The 23,051-nt window shown below is 47.0% G+C and overlaps 1 protein-coding gene across 1 annotated transcript; it reads right to left on the reverse strand.

The window, feature by feature from the left end:
* Positions 1-5,472: 5,472 nt before the first annotated feature.
* Positions 5,473-22,245, reverse strand: LOC135890405 (T-box-containing protein TBX6L). Its single transcript, XM_065417815.1, has 9 exons — positions 22,230-22,245; positions 16,039-16,183; positions 13,880-13,982; positions 12,615-12,779; positions 11,809-11,955; positions 10,702-10,772; positions 9,458-9,549; positions 6,306-6,501; positions 5,473-5,899 (listed from the first exon to the last, which is right to left on the reverse strand). The coding sequence occupies exons 1-9, from the start codon at positions 22,243-22,245 to the stop codon at positions 5,473-5,475; spliced, it is 1,362 nt and encodes a 453-aa protein (XP_065273887.1).
* Between the last annotated feature and the right edge of the window lie 806 nt (positions 22,246-23,051).

Below are 23,051 nucleotides of genomic sequence, written 5' to 3' on the forward strand. Positions count from 1 at the left end.
CACAAAACTGGAGAAGATGGAAATTAAATACGTCTGTTACACTCACCGAGCAGGGAAATGTCTGGTCAGGCACACTTTATTAATACTCCTGCAAATTAAAAGAAAAGACACTCACTATGGAAAAGCAAGAGGCAGCTTTACCTCCTACACCACAGCACCTCTCTGTACCATACAACACAGCTCCCACAACCACACAACATAAAGTCACAAGGACAAATCAATTTTACAAATGACAAATGTCCTCAGCTCCATCCAGAGTGATTGCTCACCCCAAACGGCAGAGACCATTAACACCGGTGTGAGTGATCCCACGTCCTTAACGCTTCGGTAGCCGAGGGACAGATCTCATGGTGACAGCAGTAGGCTGCACCTTGGATCGAACTTTAAGGCCTCAGCGGCTGCTTGCCATTAGTGAGCAATGGTCGGGGAGGGCAGTGGATCGGATGGGCAGGGGAGTTTAAAAATGAGCTCACCTCTCCTTGCAGGGCTGGCCCTGAGCACGAGGAAGGCGGGGGGGGGATTTGGAATATGGCTTTAGGCTTTACAATTGTCAAGGGGGCAGTACCCCGCAGAGGCTGCCGTTTGTTATCATCCGCCTGAATGCTGCTTATCAGCTGTTAAGAGGGTCCTCCTGGGATCCCAGCCCGGTACTTGTTAGTTAAGTGGCTCTTATGCTGCGCCGTAAAAAACGATTCAGCGTTAAGAGCCACCATGTGTCACTGAAAGTTATTCTTGGAGGAGGGTTTTTTCTGCTGGACTTCTCCGAAGATGGGCAGCTGGAGGAGGCAGCGTGCAGCGCTCGGGGATGGGCTCAGCTATGGCTGGTTAGAAACCCCCCCACACCCACACCCACTCTCACACTTCACTGTCCCCAGCCCAGGCAGCTCGGGGGACGGAGGCGCTTCTCCCCTAGCCGCGCTCCCCGCCTGCAGAAGGCAAAGCAGCCACGTGTTCTCACCCGTTCCCTGGCTTCCCTGCCTGCCCCAGAGCGGGCAGCGGCCGAGCTCACCCCCCTTCGCCTCGCGCCCGCGGGCCCGCTCCGGGCGCCCGTCAGCCGCGCGACGCCAAAACTTGCAGAAGCTGCTAGAAAGTCTCAGGGCCTCAGGGTTTGACCAGCCAATGAGGGTTTGTTCTGATGATGTAATGCCTCGAGCTTGTTTTTTTTATTGGCTGATTGAAATCTCTTTCCCTCCCGCTCGGGGAGCTCAGAGGTGGTGTTGGATTAAACTCAGCTGACAGCCAGGTTTTTAATGAGTGCTGCTCCGAACAGCACCACGCAGTAGCCCTGCGTTTGGGGGTGGGGGGTTGCCACTCCGGCATCTCCTCCTATGGGCTGAGGGGTGGTCGGAGGATTATTTTCCTTCCCAGTGCAGGGCCCCCCTGAAAACATGTCTTTTAGGCTATGTCTCATTGCGCTAGCCCAGTGTAGCCACAGCAGCATTGGGAGGGGCTAGCCACCCTGAGTACACCCCCTCTCCCCCACGCCCTCTGGGTATGTACTTCGGCAACAAGCCAGAACGGTTGCCCATACTAATGCAGCTGCATTACTATTTTTAGCACGCCAGCATGTGTATGTCTACCAGAGCTAGGAATCAAAGGCTAGCTCCACATGGAGACAGAGCCTCAGGCTGCATGGGCACTGAGAACAGTAGGCTCTCTAACTGCCCACTGGGGATGCGCCATGGAGCAGTATAAGCTGCACTGCAGACAGGGAGAAGGCAGTTTTACTAACACGCTACCTGCACTGAGCAGGGTTAGCTAAGGCCCAAGAGTTCAAAAAACAGACAAGCAAACCAACATAAACATGGGTTTATTTTCACCTTGAAATGAACACAAACCCCATTCCCAATGCACCCTCATCCCACACCTGCATCCTACAGCAAACAAACAGAAAAGTTAAAAGAAAGACAGAGCATCCTTCAAAGAATTAGTGCAAGAAATTCTGAGTCATAACTAGGTATGCAAGTGGATGACCAGGGGATCCTGGACGTGACAGGGAAAATGCCAAAAGCTTTGTTCAAGAACATGGTCAAGAGCATGTGTCACAATGTTTGTCACCGGGTAACACCACTAAACTGGAACCAATTATGTGTTTGAAATAGGACACACAGCAATCACACTCAAGATTTTACTTTGCTGCTGATAATGACGTGGCCTCCATGTGTCTCATTTCCTTTTTATTAAGGCTTTCAGGGGGCCTTTACAACAACATGTTACACGCACAGAGGAAGCAGCAGCAGTTCAGATGAAGTCATAGAGTTGCAAAATGCCAAAGCCAAACAGAAGCAAGCCAGTGAAAACTCTAAGGAGAGGTCAGAAAATGAAGTCAAGTACGCATCTGGGGGTAAGAGACTAATGCTTAGTAAAATTACAACAAAGCTGTCCAGTCTCTAACCACAGAGAGCAGCAAGAAAGGAAAATGGATGTAATGCTCTGAGTAAGGCCAGAATGATTCACTGAGAAGAACTCTGTAGACCTGTTACATAACAGACAACTGAGGAATAAAGGGCTCTCCCTCTGCATGAAGCTGGATTTCCTTGTTCTATATTCCCAAGGCTGGAGGTTTATTAGCCACCTCTGACTAACCAGCTGTACCAACAGGCCATTCACAGGTGCCAGCCCTTGCAGAACTATTTTTGACAACTTGATGAACCACTGCCATGAGCCTATTTCTAAAGATCCCCAGGAATCCTTTCCTTTGCAACAGGGCTACCCAGTTCTCTTTGTGAAGTGTTCTGACTCACCTTCAGAGCTTTCTCGTCAAAGCACTTTTCAGACATTAAAGTAATTCTACCACCACCCCCGTGATGTAGGAAATCACAGAAGGGGGGACTGAGACAAAGAGGTGAAGTTAGCAGTCTGTGACAGCAAAGGCATGTAGATTCTTTTCTGTAACTTTTCTAGGCCATCTTGTCAGTGCAGTTTTAATGGCGGTCAGCATGGTAGCCATATGACCAATGTCTCCTGGGAGAGAGAGCAACAGTGGAATCTTCCACAATTTAAATTCTGTTGCATTCCTTGTGGTATTCAAAGGAACTAACAGAAACCTGCAGTAATTTTGATCACCTAAGAAGTCTGAAGTCTCAAAAGCTGGTGGCAAATTAATTGCTAGAGGTTACTTCACATCAGTTATTCCAACCCAAGCAGGACGGTCTATACCTCACCCGGCCTTCATCTCAGCTGGTGCTAGGACGGTGTGAAATAGGGAAGTTTGGAGGATAAAAATAAAACCAAGGCACTTTTTTGGTCCAGACCATGCCCCTTTTTTAGTGATCCACTTACCCTAGCACGTGTGTGCTGTACCAATCCCTATTTGGGGCAGAGAAGGATCTAAAGGAGCAGTATGTATGTGGCTGCAGCAAAGTTAAGCCCTCATTTCTGTTGCTGCTTATCTCATATCCACTCTGTGGAGCTTAGCGGAGGCACTCAATCTCTGTGCAACTCACTCACAATGCAAAGGTAATCAGCAATGCACTAATTATATGAGAAAGTCATTAGTCCTGGGAACTGAGGGTTTAATGGATTAAGTTATCAGTAATTTGCAATAATTACTTTTTCAAAGTAAATTTTAATAATGTGCAATAAACACAACCTGACACCCCCACACTAGACATGCAATGCTGACTCCCCCACACACTGACAGTGACACACACCAAAACATCCACACCTTAAAGGAAACATACAAACCCTGACACAGACTGAGACACACAAACCCCTGACATAGACTGAGACACACACCCCACTCACAACTAACACCCCTGCTCCATGCTCTCTCTCTCTCACACACACACACACACACACACACACACTCAACTTTGTGAAATCCAGTACCCACTCCAAATGACACACCCCAACTCCCCACTGACCGATACATACCAAACTGTAGTTTATTTAAAGTGTTACAAGAAAACATTCTCTTAAATAACGTCAGTCAGTCTAGGATCATGTTTATCACCACAGGAGAAACAGAGAGCCCCTCCCAAATGGGACTCCTATCCAGTTGTGGTTCTGCGCTGGGGCACATCAGGATGCTGCTCCACTCAACAAAATAAAGAAAATAAAAACCAGAGTAAAATGCAAGGACCTTCATTCAAAGTGATGAGCCATTTACAGCTGCGAATGTAAGGGAACAGCTCTTCCAGAGGAAGGGACCCCATAGGTAAGGGAGGGCAGCTGTTCTCCTGCCCGACTGCACTGAGTACATTCCTAGAGCAGGTTCCAAATCAGCAGCAGCACAGTGACATAGTTGGACAGCCTGGAAACCACAGCAGGGCACCGACTGTTCAGAACAATAAACGCATCAGGCAATTTACATTTGGAACATTTTTTCTAAAAGCAAATGTCCAATGAGAAGAGCCAGCTTGGTTAAAGCTTGTGCCTCATCAGGACTGTTTCACAGATTACAGGGAGTAGGACGGTAACTACAAATGAACAGGCCACTTCTCTGGAGCTGTGGGAGAAGCAAAGGTGGGGGACATTTGAGATTTACAGTGAAAAACACCTTCCCTCACAAAGACAGAGTTCAGCGTAACAGAGTGAGCTCTGCTATACATGGCCCTGTTTCGGTCAATCAGACCCTTCCAAGAATTCCCAGGGCATCTCCCAAACACCACCAGCTCAACTGAAAATAGCAACAAAAAGGAAAACGAGAAAACATTGGGTTAACAGGTGTGAACTGAGTAAGGCTAAGGGAGCTTGTGTGACGACACATGGAGACAAACACAGACGCTTGCCGTTGTTCTCTTGTGTGCAATGAACTTGGATCTGTCTGTGTGACCCTTCCAACTCTGCTTCAGGAACACACGCATTGCTGCATCTTCTCCATTACACAGCTTTAGGGAAAGGGCCATGACTGTGGCTGTACTTTCTACGGTTAGTTAATGGGGTTGTCTACACTAATTGAAGAAACCACTGCAGGGACATTGACAGGTTCGTTGTCTGGCATGTCCTTACAATGATGTCTGCATCCACACAGTCACTATGCTTATGGCTGAACTGTTTTGGTGTGTCCACCTGTGGTACATTCTGTGACACCTTAGGCATATGTCCCCTGGCTAGCATTCTTCTGGGAGCAGGGGCTTTTGGGTAATTTCCAAACGCAAGATACAAATGCATTGTAGGATAGAGTTAAGAAGCTGGCTGAACCAGTGCAGCTGCAATGCTTGTGACTTCCCAGCCACACTTTGGAGACAGCATTGTAGAATACATTGATTCAGACAGACCTGAACTAATGCAGGAGTTGCAACCAACCCGTACAACCTGTGCTTGAAAAACGCCTAGGACGGCTGTTGAGTGGGGGCACAAGTTGTTGTACGGATGTTGCGAGATTAAACGTGTCCCAGCCTATGATTTGTTGCAACACCTCTTTGCCTACTGTAGGCAGGGCCACAAGGTGACAATCCCAGAGCAAATTTTAAAGTGGTTTTCCTTACAATGTTCTTTGAGTTCTTTCATTGGGAAGAATCCTCCCCTTCACCAGCAGGCATAGGGGAACAAAGGGTACTGGCTCCAGTCTGCCATGCTCCCATGGGCATGCCCTGAAGCCCCTTGAGTATTATAATCTGTGGAGAAGGGAGAATAGCTCATTGCCCTGTACTGGCTGTGGGAAGGTACCATCCATTGGCCTAGGCCTTGCTCGGTGCCATATGGATTGTACATTGGACCTCGGGTCCCTGGTTTCCCAGCAGAGTCTACAGCCATGTTGACCACCCCAGTATAGTCCTGTGGAGGAGGTAGTGGAGGGTGGAGTGTAGGCAGGTTGGTGAAACCTTCTGACAGCTGTTTGGAATCTTGCTCGGGCACTGTGGCTATATCCACTCGGTGGGATCTGGCCCGGAATTCATTTAAAGCGAGGATGTCACGAGTGGGCGCCTGCTGTGTATCCCCATTGTCGTGGAACCTGAGTCCAGAAGGTGGAGAGAAGAGGAAGGAGTCAAACCTACCACGGCATAACATTCTTGAATTAACCAACATTGTTTGTGGTTCAAAGCTTGATCCAGGGAAGTGGGGGAAGCCAACAACACGGGGCAGTTTTAAACGTCAGCTAGCCTTCTGAAACAAGTGCACTTATTAAACTTATTTGTCTCTGTATCTGCCCTCCTGCTTATCTACCTCCCTCCATCCCTGTGCCCTCTTCCTGTCACTCCTGCCCCTACCTCTCTCTAACAGGACGCACTGGGTCTCTCTCACAGATAAATATCCCATAAGGAGTCAGGCTGCAAAAGGGACATGCCAGTCCTTTCCAGTAAGTATGGGGAGGACCCGGACCCTGCTCACTACATAAACAGCTGGGAGTTGAGACTCACCTGTATGTCTGGTAGGAGGAAGGTGTTGGCACTTGCTGCTCTCTGGCAGTCGCCTCTCTTTGGTCTGCTGGTGCTGGTGACGCTGCAGGGATTGAGTGGCTGCCGTTCTGCTCGGAGACCCAGAAGGGGTACCCGCTGCTGACAGGAATGGAATTACTCTCTTCCTTCACCTCCACGTTCTCATCCTTCACAAAATCTGACTCAAACGGGAAATAAAGAGAAAAAAGGAGGGAGGGGGGAGAGAAACCAGAGCTCAGTAATGGTGGGTTTCAGTTAGATGCAGGCGGAGGTCCCCCACAGACAGAACAGGAGGTTGGAAGGTTAAGGCGTTTATGTAAATAGTCTAAAATGTCTAATAATTAGCAGGAATCTTCTTACATTCCATTAATCAGAAACAAAGAGCGAGTGTTTTTCTAATCTCTCTCTGGTTCTCAGTGAGAGATTCTGGAGACCGTGACCGACAGACTAGGGATTCAGCTGGAAATCTATAAGGGGTCAGAGCCTCCCAAACTGTTGCTGGTCACATGGTGCTTGGGCTGGCTCCTCCTCCTCTCTAAACTGCACTAAAAAACAGCTAAAAAGACACTACATATTTCCCTAATATCCCTCTTCCAACAGCTGTAGCTGCCATAGCAGTGTTATTAGATCATCAGTGGGAGGGGACGTGGCTTGTGCAATCATAAGTGGGAGGGGAGGGGAGGGGTTTACCAGACAATCTCTACAATATGGTCCACACTATGAAGATTTCGAGCAGCCCTGTTTTAAGTCATTGCGTCTGGCATAGGAAGACCCTTGCTCCAGATGCCCTCCTGAGGCTGGCTGCAGCACAATATGCCCAACAGCCTCAGTTTCTCCTTCTGTTTGCCCATGAAAAGAACACAGACCCTCAGAGTCCAGTTCAAAGCCTGCTTCTGTGCATAATTTATTCCTGTACACCAGTGCATGAGTTCCCCCCACACCTTGCAGTAAGCCCATTCTCAGCAAACCCGCAATAAAGATATAAAGGTGGAACCATTTTCCCATTCCCCTCTTCAGGAAACGCATCTCCAGGTCCCCCAACCAAGAGTCAACAGCAGCACTGTGTTCCCAGTTCCTTTTGCCCCTGACACAGGGCACCGCTCTCCAGGCCATCCACCTGAGAGCAACCAGACGCCTGAATCTACCACAGCCCCCAAGTCAGGTCTCCTTCAAGTGAGCTCCTCACAGCATTCCACTCTCCTTCTCCTGTTTAGAAAAGGTCTCTCCAGGACCAACCCCTTGTTATGGGCGTCCTCATGCCAAGGGCTCCCTGCAGCATTCCCACTCCCCAGGCCTCCTTGCCTGTGAGTCCTACCCTTGCTCAGGGCATGTCTCCTCATAGTCCCAGGTTTGGCCTCCCCTGACCAAGCTGGAGCTTCCCCTTTTGTCTAGGGGCCATTGTCCAAGCCTTCCGCTCGTCAGGGGTTCCCAGGAGTTCTGTTCCAGTTCTCCTCACAACTCAGCGCTCTCCCCCAGGGCTCCTCTAGCTCTGTCCCAAGCAACTCTTGCCAGTGCTTGTGTCTGTCTGAGCCTTCATAGGAGCTGACTTCCCCTCCTTCCCGTGGGTGCTTGACCCACCTCTGCCCCAGGCCTCACTCTCACTCCACGAGGCCCTGCCTCTTCCCACCTCTGCCCCGCCCCCATTCCAACCCCTTCCACAAAGTCCCCGCCCCAACTCTGCCCCCTCCCCGCCCCTATTCCAACTCCTTCCCCAAATCCCCGCCCCAGACCCGCCTCCTCCCCTGAGTGCACCGAATTCCCACTTCTCCCCCTTCCATCCCGGAATGTGCTAATGCTGCCAAACAGCTGTTTGGCGGCAGCCAGTTGGGAAGCACTGGGAGGTAGGCGGAGGGGTGGGGACGCGGCACACTCAGGGGAGGATGAGATGGGGTGGGGGAAGCTTGGCTACAGATGGATGCAGAGCACCCACTAAATTTTCCCCATGGGTGCTCCAGCCCCGGAGCACCCACGGAGTTGGCGCCTATGCCTCAGGCAGCTCTAACCCGCCTCTCCTGTATCTGACTGTGCTCTCCAGATCTCGGACAGCGCTCTCACCCACCAATCTCCTCACTTCAGGACCCAGCTGCCCTCTTTTAAGCCCAACTGGGAGTCAGTTGACCAGTCACAGGTGCACTGGCCTCTTTCCTCTTGCAAGGCCAGTGTCACCCTGTGACAGTGTCCATCTCCCTGCCAATGCCAGGTTGTTCCCTACAGGACATTTTCTAGTCCATTGTCCAGTCTAGCTGTAAAGGTTTCCAGCAATGGGGCTTTCTCCACATCCCATGGGAAACTCTTCTGCAACTGACTAGAGTGGAAGAAGTTCTGAAAAGCAACTTGTAAACAGCAGCATACGAATCCTAACAGGGACTCCCCCTGCTGTATGCTAGACGCTTCAATTCTTTCCCACATGAGTATAAAGATTCCTCCTTCGAATGGGGGTCTGGTCTTCCTGCTTCACATCGCCTGCCCCATTTTGTGGCAGTTAATGAAGGGCCAGATCAACCCAACAGACTACAATTTTATGTGCCCGTCCTGAGTCTTAACCCTGAAGTGGCATGTCAGAAATTGCTCAGATCAAAAAGCCAATTTAGTTGGTTCTGCAGCCCACCTTTTGTCCTTCCCAGTGCCAGGTACAGCTTTTCTCTCCCTCCCTGTCATCAGTCAGCATGCTGCCCTCCTCCTTACACCCGCTGGCAATCCTGCAACCTCTACTGTCCAGTCCCCTTTGCTGCTCCTGCCTCCACCACCCATCCACTTGCCTCATTCCTCACCTACCTCTCCCATGCTGCTCCGCTGGTTCTCCCTTGATGCCCAGGACCCCACATCCCAGCTGTCACTATGTACTTGACCCTTACTTCAGGCTATACCCCCAACTACCACATATTCCTGTCCCTTTGCTCATGAATTAAGGTGTGAGAATTCAGGTGTAACGTTCCTTTTCTTTTCTACTCAAAAAGATCTGCAGTGTCCTCTAAAATCCCTGCCCTTGAGGCCCAGGATTCACAGGCCTGCTGACGAACATGGCCCTGTGCAGAAAGAAGCTTTAGCAGAGCTGTGTTAATGCCTTTTTTCCTCCCCCGTGGCATGATCCCTGCTGGTGAGCGCCTCCCCAGGTTTGTTGTTGCCAATATTACCAGATTCCTCAGCACCAGATTCTGTTTCTTCTGGCAGCTTCCTCTTCTGGCCTTTGGCTGGACTAAGTTTCTGGCCTTTGGCTCGCCCTTCCCTGCAAAAAGAACAATGTCTGGAGGCAGTTCATACGCAACCTTCCTACCCAGGAGCCTGTGCTGGGGACTCTGGAGCAGACACAAATCCTATTGTGTTGGGGGAAGCAGAAAGGCCAAGTACCCGTCAACATCTGCAAAAAGAGAGGGTAGGGGTTGATGTCTCCCATGTTTTGAAGCTGCACATTGGCTGGCAGAGCACCAACACAACAGTGGGGTTGACTTCTTGAGAATGTACGTGTCCAATGAGATGCAATTAGTTATGCTGGTTGCCACTAGAGAATAGGGATCAGGGAGAAAGACTGAATTACCCCATCAGGATTCAGGCACTAGAACTAATCAGTGAATGGATTATATAAGTTTTACAAAATGCTCTGTGACATTGGAAAACCTCAGCGTTGGAAGTTTGAACAATGATTTTGTGAAAACGGTCCAACATCATACATACATACCATAAAATGTTGTGGGGCTTTTGTTTGAAAGTGGGACCATTTCTGAGGGAACATGGACCCAATTTAACTCAAGAATGGTCCTATTAGGTGAAAAACAATCTTGAAATTTTCAAAATATTCTTTGGATGAAAATCAGTTTTGACCCTTTCTCCAAAACTCAAGGCATTTTCCAGGCATGAAAAAAAATTGCAAATATTTTCATGAAAAGTTTTGATTCTAAACATCCATAGTTTCACCCCTCTCTTCTATCTGCTTTCATTTGCTCTTAAGTTTTCCTATTATCTCATGCACTGCCCTCAGGCCTGACAGAAGTCCTCCCTGGGGGTGGCATCCAACTTCCGCTTCACAGTAACTGGGGGGAAGGAGGAGGATGGAAGGAACCTGGATCTTAGAATTAAGCTGACACCAAACAGGGACAGCGATCTACAGCAGATCCTCTATTTCAAGTGTTCTCAAACTGGGGGTTGTGACCCCTCAGGGGGTCGTGAGATTATTACATGGGGGGTCACAAGCTGTCAGCCTCCACCCCAAACCCTGCTTCACCTCCACCATTTATAATAGTGTTAAATATTTAAAAAATGTGTTTTTAATTTATAAGGTGTGTGTGGGGGGGTGTCTCACTTAGAGGCTTGCTTTTGTGAAACGGGTCACCAGTACAAAAGTTTGAGAGACACTGCTCTATTCGGTCAGGAGAGTGTCTACCTTCGAGTGTTCTTCCCATGTTCCCGGAATCCCTTAGCAAATGGGTTGTTGTCAATCTTGAGTTTTGTGATCTACAAGTAGAGACATGAGATCCAGTATTAGAATGAGCAGCTGCCCATGGTGCCATGTTTGGCTTATACCACTCTGAAGCAAGATCCCTGGCACTAACAACTGCTCTATGGATAAATGTCTATCCTGTGGTCTCCATCTGAGCGCCTCACAGCTTTACTGCATTTATCCTCACAACAGCCCGCTTTACAGAAGGGGAACTCAGGTGCGGAGAGAATAAGTGACTTGGGCAAGTTCACACAGGAAGTCTGTGGCAGAGCAGGTAACTGAATCTGGGTCTCCCAGGTGCCAGATGAGTGCCCTAACCACTGGTTTATCTTTTCTCTCTACATTAATTTACAATTTAATTTCAATTTCAAATTCAATTTCAGCAGCAATAAATGCCTCACTTTAAGTCATCAGATACAATAAATTCAGAGTCTGCAAGGCATTGAAACACCAGCGCTACAGACCCACGCAATACTGTACACAAATTGCTGGTGAAATGTCCCTCCATCTCCAGCTGATAGAGACTTCTCTACGGGAGGTGCACGGGTGACAAGGGGTGACAGGGATACTTGTGCTGTCCCAGATGTGGGCATGGAGAAGGTTATAGGTGTCACGCTCACAGGCAAGGGAAGAGGGAAGTACACCTGTATTCCCCACATGGGGAAAGGGGTACTCCTGTTCCATTCAAAGGGAAGAGGGGAGGTGATTCATATATTGCCCATATAGGGGAGAATTCCATCTGCACTAGCCTCACAGGTGGGAGGGCCGTGTAGTGTTATCTGCAGAGGAAGAGGAGGGGAGAGGCCCTTTGTGGGCCACAAAAGGGCAGTGGAGGATCTTTTCCCGTGGGAGCAGGTTCTGCTGTTAGTAGGGTGACCAGATGTCCTGATTTTATAGGGACAGTTCCGATATTTGGGTCTTTGTCTTATATAGGTGCCTATTTCCCCCCACACACACTGTCCTGATTTTTCACACTTGCTGTCTCGTCACCCTAGGTGTTAGGGACAGGGTATTTCCGAGGGAGTGGAAGGCTGATCTCATACACTCTACCTGCTCATTCTGGTAGGCAGTGACAGAGGTGAAGACAGTCTCAGGGAAGCTGAACATCTGGAAGATGCTCCAGCGGGCACTGAACAGGTCGTCTGCCTGAACGATGTGGAAGCGAGGCTTGTAGCGGTGCATGGAGTGAAGGATGATCTGGTGGAAAGGGAGAAAGGAAGAATTCCATTTGCAGCTTGGCTCAGTAGGCTTGCTATTGCCATATTCTGTAGTTGCCAACCACCCCTCAAGAGTTGACCACCTCTTCTCTGTGATCATTCAAGCTCCATCTGTCTTTAGTCATGGGTGTTTTCTGAGGGGACCCAGGAATTGGGGTCTGCCTGCATATTCCAGCAGTGTCAGCATATACTGAGCCCATCTCTGGAAGTTGGTGAAAGGAGGAATATTGCACATTCTGAGTAGGGTGCCTCCATCTTCTAGTTGCACGACTAGGGCAGTAAACCTAGTGGCCTTGCAGTGGGGGTAACACAGTGTGGAAGGAAAGAAGTTATAGCCTTCCTCCACTTAGACCTGCTAACATATCCTGAGTCAATGCTTTGAGTCATCAAGAGCCACCAAACCTATGGTGCTGTAGTCAGTAGGCTGCAGAGTATGTACTCCCTACAGATACCACGGCCCTGCAGCATGAACCCTCCCACAGACTGCACATTTCCCATTTGGAACAAAGTTTCACGTAAGTTTCCCAATCATTTAATTTCTCATGACACCGACATTCTATTTGCAACCGAATCCTCCTTCTCACAAATTCCTAGATAACAAGTTCCAGGGAGCAGGGACAAACCCAGCTCTCATCTTACGTGTCCGTGTTGATCCAGGGTATTGTTGGTGAGCTTCAGCTTTTGGAAGGAGACAGGTTCTTTCATCCAGTGGCTGCCAGGAGCTGGAGAATCTGGATGTATGTACGTACGACAGGGGAGCTGTGGCTCTGCTTTTCCAGCAACTTCCCACTGATCCTTATTCCACTGGGGAAGGCAAAGCAGGAAATTCCGTATCAAAGCCACCATGACTCCAGCGCCTTTGCTTCACTGCTTAAGGCTGTGGAGCAGTGGTGCCCCAACTTTTCCTGTCACTCCCCACCCACTTACCAGTAATGGAATCTGTCTGCATTAAGATGACCAGACTGCAAGTGTGAAAAATCCGGACGAGGGTGGGGGGTAAATAGGAGCCCATATATAAAAAAAAAGCCCCAAATATTGGGACTATCCCTATAAAATTGGGACATCTGGTCACCCTAGTCCGCATCCCACCTCCATTACTGCACAGCCAAGGCTTCCTCAGCAGAGGAGCTTGGGCTGGAGGCAGAGAGGGAATGAGAGCTAAGCTAGGCTGGGGGCAGAGCAGAGCTGTGACTGCAGCTGGGGCCTGAACAGGGCTGTGGCTGGGGTGGAGTGGGGCTGGGTGGCACTCCCTCCCTGCCCCCCCTCCCTTGTCCTGTGCCCACTGAATGTTCCTCCATGCCTCCGAGGGGGGTGCACTCCACAGTTTGGGGACCACTCCTGTGGAGATCTCTGACACAGGTAACCTGGCCAGACAGTGGAGCATGACTGACGGCTGTCACAGAGCCACTATATAATGCTCCCACGTCAGTGTCCAAGTTCAGGCCCCAGTTTGCTCTCTCTCTCTCTCTCTCTCTACTGCCTTCAAAGCACTTTGCAAACATTAAGTAACTAATGGCTGCACGGTTATTGTGTCTGTGATTAAAAACCAAATTTGCACAGTTTACAAATTAAAAAATAAAAGTTATTTTTCTAGCGGCTAGCTGAATCTAGCTGCAGTGCTGGCAAATGGTGGCTGATTCAAAAAAAGGCATAAATCCTTCAGAGAGCATCTAATGTGCAGTGCTCTGAGGGGCATTTATTCCTAACCCGGGCTGGTGAGCAACTAGTGCCTGGGCCCTGGAGCATACAGATGGATTCGCCTTGTGCAGGGGGCCAGGACACAAGTCCCATTTAAGATGTATGGTGGCTTCAATGGTACCTGGCTTTACACTGGCTCTCTGCAGAGGGGTTTATTTCACTAAGCAGAAAGGGCAGACAGAATAACTTTTAAAAAAAGTATTTACCTTGTACCTGAAGTTGTCCATCGGCACAAAATCCACCAGCATGAGGTACTTAGCATAAGGGATCAAGCCAGAGACTTTGATTTTGCACTGCGGAAACATTCGTCTGAAGAATAAATAAAATCTACATTATAAAAAGTATTGGGTTTTCTTTAATGGCCCAATCAGGTATTAGGTCTTGTTTGCTCTCTGTCAGGTAAACTGCTGGTGAGAGCAGCACTAGTGTAGACCAGCAGTGAGCATTTTTACCAGCCTATTGCCTAATCCAGCTCAGAGCAGGTCTAGATGACACAGTGGTTAAAAGGCCAGCAGTTGCAGGTGGCCTGTCTATTCCAGTGCTCCTACTGTTACAACCCCCATAATGCAGCAGTGGGAAATTTAAGAAAAAGTTAGTGTAGCCCAGGTTTCAGGCTTACACTGTTTCTAGCCTTGGTGCAACTGTATCAGAGATGGAAAACAGCTTAGAAACAGTTCTGTGTAGGTGGCACCCATTTGAAAATCTATTGAGCTCTCTCCTAGCAAGTCCCCACCACCTCCATTCCTCCTTATGACCCTGAAAGCATCTTTAGCTCCTACGCTGCGAGGACTTGTCTCCCAGCTCTCCCTACCCACTGAAGATCCTGTGTCAGGTCTTAGAGGCTCTGGGCACCCTCTCTGCTTGCTTTATCTTGCACAATGAATTAAAATTCCACATACTCTAGCTGTAAGATCCAGAATATATCATGCACTCCAGGGCATGCAGGATTTCAATTTAAGAGCAGCCTGGGCCCCAGATCCTGTCTTTTCCTTGCCTTGTTCTTGTTCACAGACAGAACGAACGCCATACGTTCAGCTCTCATTCTCCTTTGCAGTGTCCATTTTGAGTGCCAAGTCCCCAAGCTGGCCATCAAGAACATCCCAAGTATTTAGTCTATCAATGTGCCCTAGACTAGCTTTTTGTCTTTTATATTCAAAGGACTTGCCTACAATGCAGCATCAATATGTGCTCATGAGGCAAATGGGATCTAATACTCAATCCTTGTGTGCCAGCTTCACAGCAACGGGGAGGGGACACTGAAACTACTACATGCAGGAGCTACCGAATGGGTTTTTCAGGGTACCAGGCGGTGCTTAAATTGTGCCAGGGCTGAGCCTGACACCTCTAGGCTTGGCAGTTCATACCCCCAGCATCTCTGGGCTTGTTGCATTAGTTACAAAAATAAAAAATTGCTTGAGCCTGTAGCGGATTGACGACTCACTGGCGCAGCGCCTCCTGCTGGCCGTCTCAGGAATTAGCTCTTTCCAGCCCAGAGCACCCTCTGCAGGCCGGTGTCTTGCCTGCCGCTGGCCCCGTGTCCCTCCCAGACCCCGGTGCCCTTTACCCAGGGGTTCTGCCCACCACAGTACCCCCTCGCTCTGGGTCTCCCCACCCAGGGGAACCCCCAACCCTCTATCCCCACCTTGCCTCAGTGGCTACTGCCAGTCTCCATCTAGCCCCCGCTCACTGGGGCAGACTGTATACCACTCATCATCGGCAAGGGGGGTTAGGACCTGCTGCCTTTGCCTGTCTCTGGGCTGCCTCCCTGCAGCCCCAGTACCTTTTTGGCCTTCTTAGTAAGGCCTGCAGCCTCGGGTTTTACTAGGCTGGAGCGCCCCAGCTCCCTCTGCCCTGCCCCAGCACTGCTCCACCTCAAGTACCCTTCTCAGCTACCAGGCAGCCAGGTCCGTCTCTCTCAGGAAGCTAGAGAGAGAGTGTGTGTTAGCTTCTGGCCCACTGCCCTCTTATAAGGGCCAGCTGGGCCCTGATTAAGCTGGCCACAGCTGTGGCTGCTTTCCCCATCAGCCTCCCTTTTCCCAGCTGCAGCCCTCTCCAGGGCTGCTTTAACCCCTTCAGGGCCGGAGCCCCAGCACCTAATTGCTTAAGCCCAGGCACCTCTTTCATTAAAAAATTAAGCACTGGCACCAGACACTAAAGTGACCTGGGTGATATTCCTAATTCAGAGTTTATGAGCCTTCAGTAAACCCTGATGCTGCACTTGTTCTGCAAGGAAGGGGAGAAGGGTAACAATATCATTGGCTTAAAAACCAGCCTAAGAGTGGCCTTTCCAAAAGTGACCTCTTAGGAAAGCTGTGGAATGCAGTTTGCAGGGAGAGGGCATACACTGCTTTCTTGCCTTCCTTACCTGCCAGACTTGGTGATGATCATCTCAGTTCCTACTTGATGAAACTGCATCCAGAGGTCCATGTCTTCTAGGGTAACCACAATGGAGCTCTGAGGGTAAGGCTCCAGGCTGGAGGAAGGAAGTGCATCACACTGAGCTTTCACATCTACCAGGAGAGAGTAAAGAGAGGGATACCTCAGACAGTGAGGAGGAAAGTCAACATGAAATAGCACCATAATGCTTCAGGAGACAAAGCATTGGGAATCAGCATCAATACCAGTTCCTCTCAATGTCAGTGCCTGAACATATCCAGTTGTAGAGTTTCACATGCTGATGTACTAGACTAGTCCAGTGTATGTGGTCACCACTCCACCTAGTGACTGGCCTTCCAGAACTATTCAACCCACTACTATCTCACAGCTTATGGAGCTTTTGTTTAGTTCAGACTGTAGAAACCTATGTTTTTGGTGCTGTAGATCCCCAGTTTATTCCCACTGACAACTGTGGAGTCTTTGTGTGGTGTGTGGTCACAACTGGCTACAATGAGGTAACTTGCCTGCAAAGACCTTTGGCTATCCTGGCTCAGTAAACAGACAGGCTGCCTGTTGCAGATGTTTTTCAGGAGGCAATATCCTTGTTGGTAGAGATTTAGGCTTCATACATCAGGGGTAGTCAATTGGCAAACCGCAGACCAAAGCCGGACCGCCAGACGCTATTGAACGGACTGCAAAATATTTTTATTTACTTATTCTTATCTTTATTGTTATTGCGGTGTGAAAAATGTTTCTCTAGAGTCTGGACCTTGCCAATACCTTGACCAAGAAATTTGGACCTTGACAAAAAATAATTGTCTAGCCCTGCCGTACATCATGCTAAGTTTACTTGTTCCATTCAGTACTCAGACGGGGATCCACGATGCTGTACATTTCTCTCTACCAATGTTCTTATGTAATCACGGTCACACAAAACATTTTATATAGAGAGAGTAAATTGAAAGCTAAGAAAAATGGGAAGATTTTAAGTGGCATGGAGGGGAAGGGGAGAGAATGCTGGATAGACGGGGCAGCACAAGTGACATAAGCAATCCCAGAGGACAGTGGAAAAAAGGACAGATAGAAGAGCCAAACCTGAGGAATGAAGTTGGTAGATAGACAAGAGATCAGAGAGGGAGGGTGGAGCTAGACCATGGGGAGGGTTTTTTTTTCAAAAATGGAAGGCCATTTTGAAATGTATTTGCTAGGGCTAGGAAGTCTGTTAAGAGGGTGGAGAATGGTCCCATGTGCAATACAACTACAACCATGCCAGGAGAGTCATTTGCAATATGACTCCATTTTATAGTGCAGTCAGGGATTAACTATGTTCCTAAGCCCTATGGACTTCTGAGCAGGCATCTGTACCATAGATGGGGTCCTATTCTTACAGAAAGTTCTAAATTCAGGTGTGTGACAAGAAACCCAGAGATATGGGACTTCACACAGACTGAGAAGCAGTCAAATAGGCAAGAAGCAAAGGGATCATCACTGAGTGATTCCCTTTGGAAATTTTTATAGAGATCTCAAATCATGCAGACACTTTTGGGAAGGTATGACACAACTCATATTTTCAAAGAAACAAAAAGTTAGTTGCTTTTTCCCTTCCTATATTTCAGCCCGAACACCTGGGAGAGCATGTCTGGACCTGATGGTTCCCACATAAAGTAACTTTGGGATGTGAAATGTCTTTTTGCTCTTTGCAGAAGTGCTAGTTTACCTTCTAAATTATATGTACCTCATGGCTAGTTTTTGGATGAAGCAACGTTTTGCCCAGTACCTGTAGACTGTGGGAAAAGAAAGCTCACTTGCCTGTCATGAAATGAAATTTTACTGCTTTAATTTTTCACTATAACCTTGTTTTATTTGGGGATGTTTTCCCCATACTGGTCCGACATACACTGTAATTCCTGTTGTTCTGAGGGACCTGATAATGACACAATAGTGCCCAATATTGTTAGGGAATGTTTTGGTCTTGCAGAGTATAGCAAATTCAACTGTGTTTTAAACTTTGTTCCTGAACTGTGTAACAACCCTAAGTACAAGGCTGTAGCACAGTTTGGAAACAGTTAAAACATGATTCAGCCCCTTTACACTATAAGACCAAAACACATTTTAGTCAGGTCAAAGGCTACTGTGGTGAAATGTGATCCCCCACCACAGTAGTTATAAATTGTATTAAAGCTACTGTTAAAATTATATAATACACAGGTTAAGGAAAGAGTGTCACACTGTAGACAGGATCACTAATGCTATCCAGTGAAGTCCGGATCCAAACCCAATTCCATTCCTAGGTTTGAAACCTGATCACACTGAAGTTAGTGGCAAAACCCCCATTGGTTTCTGGTGCATCAGGGTTTAGCCCATGGTCTTATGATAATATTGGTATTAATCAAATATATGTGACTCTTCATTTGAAGGTATTCAGAACAGCAATGCTGTCATCAGGTTAACAAAAGCAGGTTCACTTTTGCTTAACAGAGAGTGATACATTATCAGCCATCCACAGCCATTTATTTTAACAGGGGATTGTCTCAGCCTGCATCAGGTCCTATATAGAAACAAGGGAATTTGTCACCTCATTACAACTTTCCTGAGCAACATCTTTAAACAAATACACATGGAAAGTAGCCAATTATTTCCAGGGAAAGCAGACCCTTTTCAGGATACAACTTTCCATACAAGAAGACCAATGCAAACCAAACAGGTTGTTTCCACAAGATTAGGATGCAAACACCATTTAAACACAATTCTGTCAGTTTGCAAAGGCCTTTAGGTGTTTAAAAAAAAAAAAAAAAAAAAAGACCCTCCACCCTTAGACTTTTCCTGCTTTGATCCAACATTAATGAACTGGCTAAGGAGTGACACCTAATTGGCTCACTAACATTAGCCTGTTAACATCTTCTTACTAAGGCTTTTCTCATATCCTCTAGCAGAGACATGAAAGCTGCAATGAGATTGTGCATTTTGTTGTTCAGTTCAGAGCACATATTAAAAGGAATTACAATAAAATTGGGCTGATTTTCAACAAGCCACTGTCCAGAAACAGATACATGCAAACAGATTTGATTGAATTGATAGATTAGATAGGATAGGTAATATTCATTCCTTCCCCCAACTGTATTCTACAATTAGCATTTTTGTAAACAAATTCAAGCCCAGCAAATGAGATACTGGGAAAAATTCTGGAAGTCCTTACTCATGCAAGACATATGGTGAAGTCAGTGGGAATTAAACTCAGTGGGAGTTTTGCCTCAATAAGTACTGAATTAAAAACCAAATACAGATCTCAGAATCAGGCTCCATAGGAATGAACCCACAACGAGTGAAATACTGTAGAAAACGGCAGCATAGCCATATTTATAATCAGCACTGGGGCAAAGCTTTTAAAAGGTAAAAAATTATTTTGGTGTCTCAATTTTTGGGTGCCCAAACTTGAGATACCCGAAAGGGGCAGGAGTTTCAGAGACAGGGTGGATCTATGCTTGGATCTGGATCTGAATCACAACAGATCCTACTGATGGATCCACATAGTGACCCAATGAGTTCAATGGGGCTCCACACAAGCACAGGGGTCTGTTGATGCAGAGCTATTTGCAGGATCTAGTCTCCAGTTTGATTTTGTAAAACCAAAGCCACCATGTTTTTGCCCAGCTCTAATCAGCGTACAGTGCAAACAGCCAAACATTTATTTCCTTTCTGACCATGCCTTGATACTGGAATGGAACCATCTTGCAGAAAGGTTTGACACACACTGTTCAGATACCACTGGAGCAAGTGCAAGGCCCATATGGGACCAGCTCAGCTCATAACCTTAAAAAGAAACTTTCTAAAGATTTTAGGTTCATTATTTCAATTGATTTTTAATCATAGGTTTCCAGTCTGTCATTCAATGGAGTTCTCACATTTGTGTTTCCTTTTTATTAGGTGAAAACTTAGGGCCTGGATTTGATTGTAGGGTTTATTTGAATAGTTATAGTTTAACCTTTGTTTTCAGGAATTTCAGGCTTTCAAACACTGTTTTAAAGGTATTGGTTGCTATTCACATTACACCGTGAGAACACTGTGCACTACACATTTTAAAGGTGTATTTGTCTCTGTACCAAGACAGAATTGGAGAGGAAGCGCGCGGTCTTGTGAGTGAAGCGGGGTACTGGGAACCAGGAGGTCTCAGATCTTATACCCTGATCGGCTGTAGTCTTCCTCTGAGAACATGGGCAAGTCACTAAACCTCTCAGCCTCAGTTTTGCAACCTGCCAAGTGTTGAAAATAATATGTTCCTGTCTCGTGGGGGGACGCTTAGTTCATATTTGTAAAGTGCTTTGAGATTCGTGGATGGAAGATTCTAGAGAAGTGTCCCAGAAAGTAATCCAGCCGTCTTCAGTGAATCCCCTAAACACGCCACAGTGCTGAGCTACCGGAAGGTTTGTGGTGGATTTCCTGTGAGATGTATAGGACAGGGTCTGTGTGCACTGAAAATCTCCAGTAAGACACAGGCTAAGTCTACCATCTTCACTAAAATCAGTTTCAATTCCATTTGCATTTGTTGCTGTTACACAACCAGCGCAGGAGTCTAACTGTCATTTGGTATCTACCGTACAGAAGGATTTCTTCTCCAGTGACACCATCTGGGAAAGGTTTCAGAGTGGTAGCCGTGTTAGTCTGTATCCGCAAAAAGAACGAGGAGTACTTGTGGCATCTTAGAGACTAACACATTTATTTAAGCATAAGCATTATGCTTAAATAAATTGGTTAGTCTCTAAGGTGCCACAAGTACTCCTCGTTCTTTTATCGGGGAAAGAAATCTTGCCAATAATTCTGACCCCCCAAAAGGCTCCCAGGCTTGTAAATGACAATAGAAACATCCCATTTGTTAAGTGGGAGAGCTCTCAGTTTCCTGGAATTGCAATGCTTTTGGCATTAACCTCGGGAGAGTGGAAGGTTCATCACTGCTTATCCAGGCCCACATTGGGTGTTTCGTCAGTACTATGGCTTCATTTCTCACTGGCCATCAGGACGGTTTCTGATGTCCAGTGCTGTGTGACACAAACAATTATATGAGAAAATAATACATTTTTAAAAAATTGGAACCCTTCGCTAGATACAATGGTATAAGATAGACTATTGACTATTCCCTTCATTGTACATCCGATGTCTGTAAAGTCAAAGTCCTGCTAGATGTAGCAGAAATCACTATTATACTCCTATATTAATTTCAATACAGATTTTTTTTAAACAGCTATGGTTGAGATGAAAATTATTTGAGTCACATATCTACCTAAGCTTTTCCAAATGAATCAGCACAGTGTGGGGGCGGGGAAGGGAAGCAGAGGATAGCTAGCCGTTTGAAAGGTGTACATTGAATGCGTACACCAAAGGGGTAAATGATCTGCAGCCCTCATCCAAAGTGCAGAACCTTAGGTCTAGATTCAGGTGTCAGTTACACATCACTGAATGGAGTTCCTCTCTGGATTGACACTAGTGTAACTGAGATCAGAATCTGGCCCTTGTTCTCCCAGTGCTGACCTGCCCTTACACACAATCTGTTCACATCACAATTAGAGAGATTTTACAGGGTGTTGTTAAAAAGGACTGAAGAACAGAAATAAAAAAAGTATGTAAATAAAAATCCTTGGCAATCAATACAAGACACATGTTGCCCCCCAGGGAATGAAAGCTTATGGAGACCGTGACATATGCCTGCCTGGTGCTTTCATTCTTGGAAGGCAGAGAAAACCCAAAATCAAGCTGACTGTGTAATACGGATCAGAAATGTCTTTATCCCCTTAACAACACAATATACAACTATTTTAGATTCCTATCGGGCCTTACATCCCAAAGGTGCTTCACAAACCAGACACACAGCATCAGCAACCTTCTGCCTATGCTCACATTGTACATACAAGTCAATGGTGACTGAGGAATTTTGGGCAAAGACATTGAGGCAAACCCCTACTAGTCTTACAAAAAGTGACAGGAGATCTCAAATTATCCAGAGAGAGCAGACATAACCTCAGTTTGTCCTCTGCTCCTGTGGGATGGTTTAGAAAACCCAATGTTACCCACAAATGCTGATGACCCAGTGAGTAACACTTCTTCCTCCCAATTTTTAAAAAACTGTAGCCCATCTCTACCACAATTTTAGATCCACCCCACACACTAAGACATGGAAGAGTCACCTACCAGGTAAAGCTTGCATTTTTCCATGTACTGTGAAGCCAGAGAGGTTGTGGAAGTCACTGTAGGCGAGAGATCCACCAGAACTCTTATCTCACGAAAACCAAAACAGTCCAGTTCAAAATCAGAAGGCTTGATTTCCCAAAGAAAGCGAGCGCCCTTCTGTGATCCAGTGTCAAGAGTGACTGGGGCTAGGATGGGACTCCAAGCTAAGCTAGCCAAGGTGAGTTCCTGTTTTATGAAGGCTAATGAGCAGGGAGGAGCTTCTCTCCAGGGTTGTCCCCTTGCAGTCCTTTGATGTCCAAAGGGACAAAGAGAGGAAGGATTTGCAGCAATGGCTGGGGCTGAGGGAAGAAAATCAAAGAGAATTAACATGGCTTTGACATACAGGAAACCCTACAGGGGAAATGCACCTTGATTTACTGCTAACACACTTTTAAACAAATAGAGACAAGACCAAAAATGCCAGCTGAAGATGTACCTACAAAAAATAACTTAATTGCAGACAACAGAGGAGATTTCCCTCTGGCAGTTTTGGGGTTTTGATAAAACTTTCATCTCCCGAACAGATTTCTGAATTCCAAACACAGAGCTTGTGGTTTCTTTTAACTGTTGAAACTGTGGACTGTATCAATTCAGGAAGACAATGATTTTTAAAAAGCGGATTCTCCCAAGATGAATGAAATAACTGTCTGATGTAACCTTTCATTCTCATAACACATTACTGAAATATCCCTTTTCTTTTGTCAATAGAGGTCTTCAACCCCATTGGTATGAAATTCAAGGGAACCTCAGCAGAAATTCAAGGGAACACCAAAGTGTTACCTA

Source organism: Emys orbicularis, chromosome 16, assembly GCF_028017835.1.
Source record: "Emys orbicularis isolate rEmyOrb1 chromosome 16, rEmyOrb1.hap1, whole genome shotgun sequence".
Classification (NCBI taxonomy): Eukaryota; Metazoa; Chordata; order Testudines; family Emydidae; genus Emys; species Emys orbicularis.

What these genes read in the sequence shown, in the direction of transcription:
- LOC135890405 (XM_065417815.1), bottom strand. An exon ending in TGGACAACTTCAGGTACAAG is followed by an intron (nt 12,780 to 13,879) that starts GTAAATACTTTT and finishes TGCCTTCCCCAG; the next exon opens with TGGAATAAGGATCAGTGGGA. An exon ending in TCCTCCTACCAGACATACAG is followed by an intron (nt 5,900 to 6,305) that starts GTGAGTCTCAAC and finishes TTCTGGACTCAG; the next exon opens with GTTCCACGACAATGGGGATA.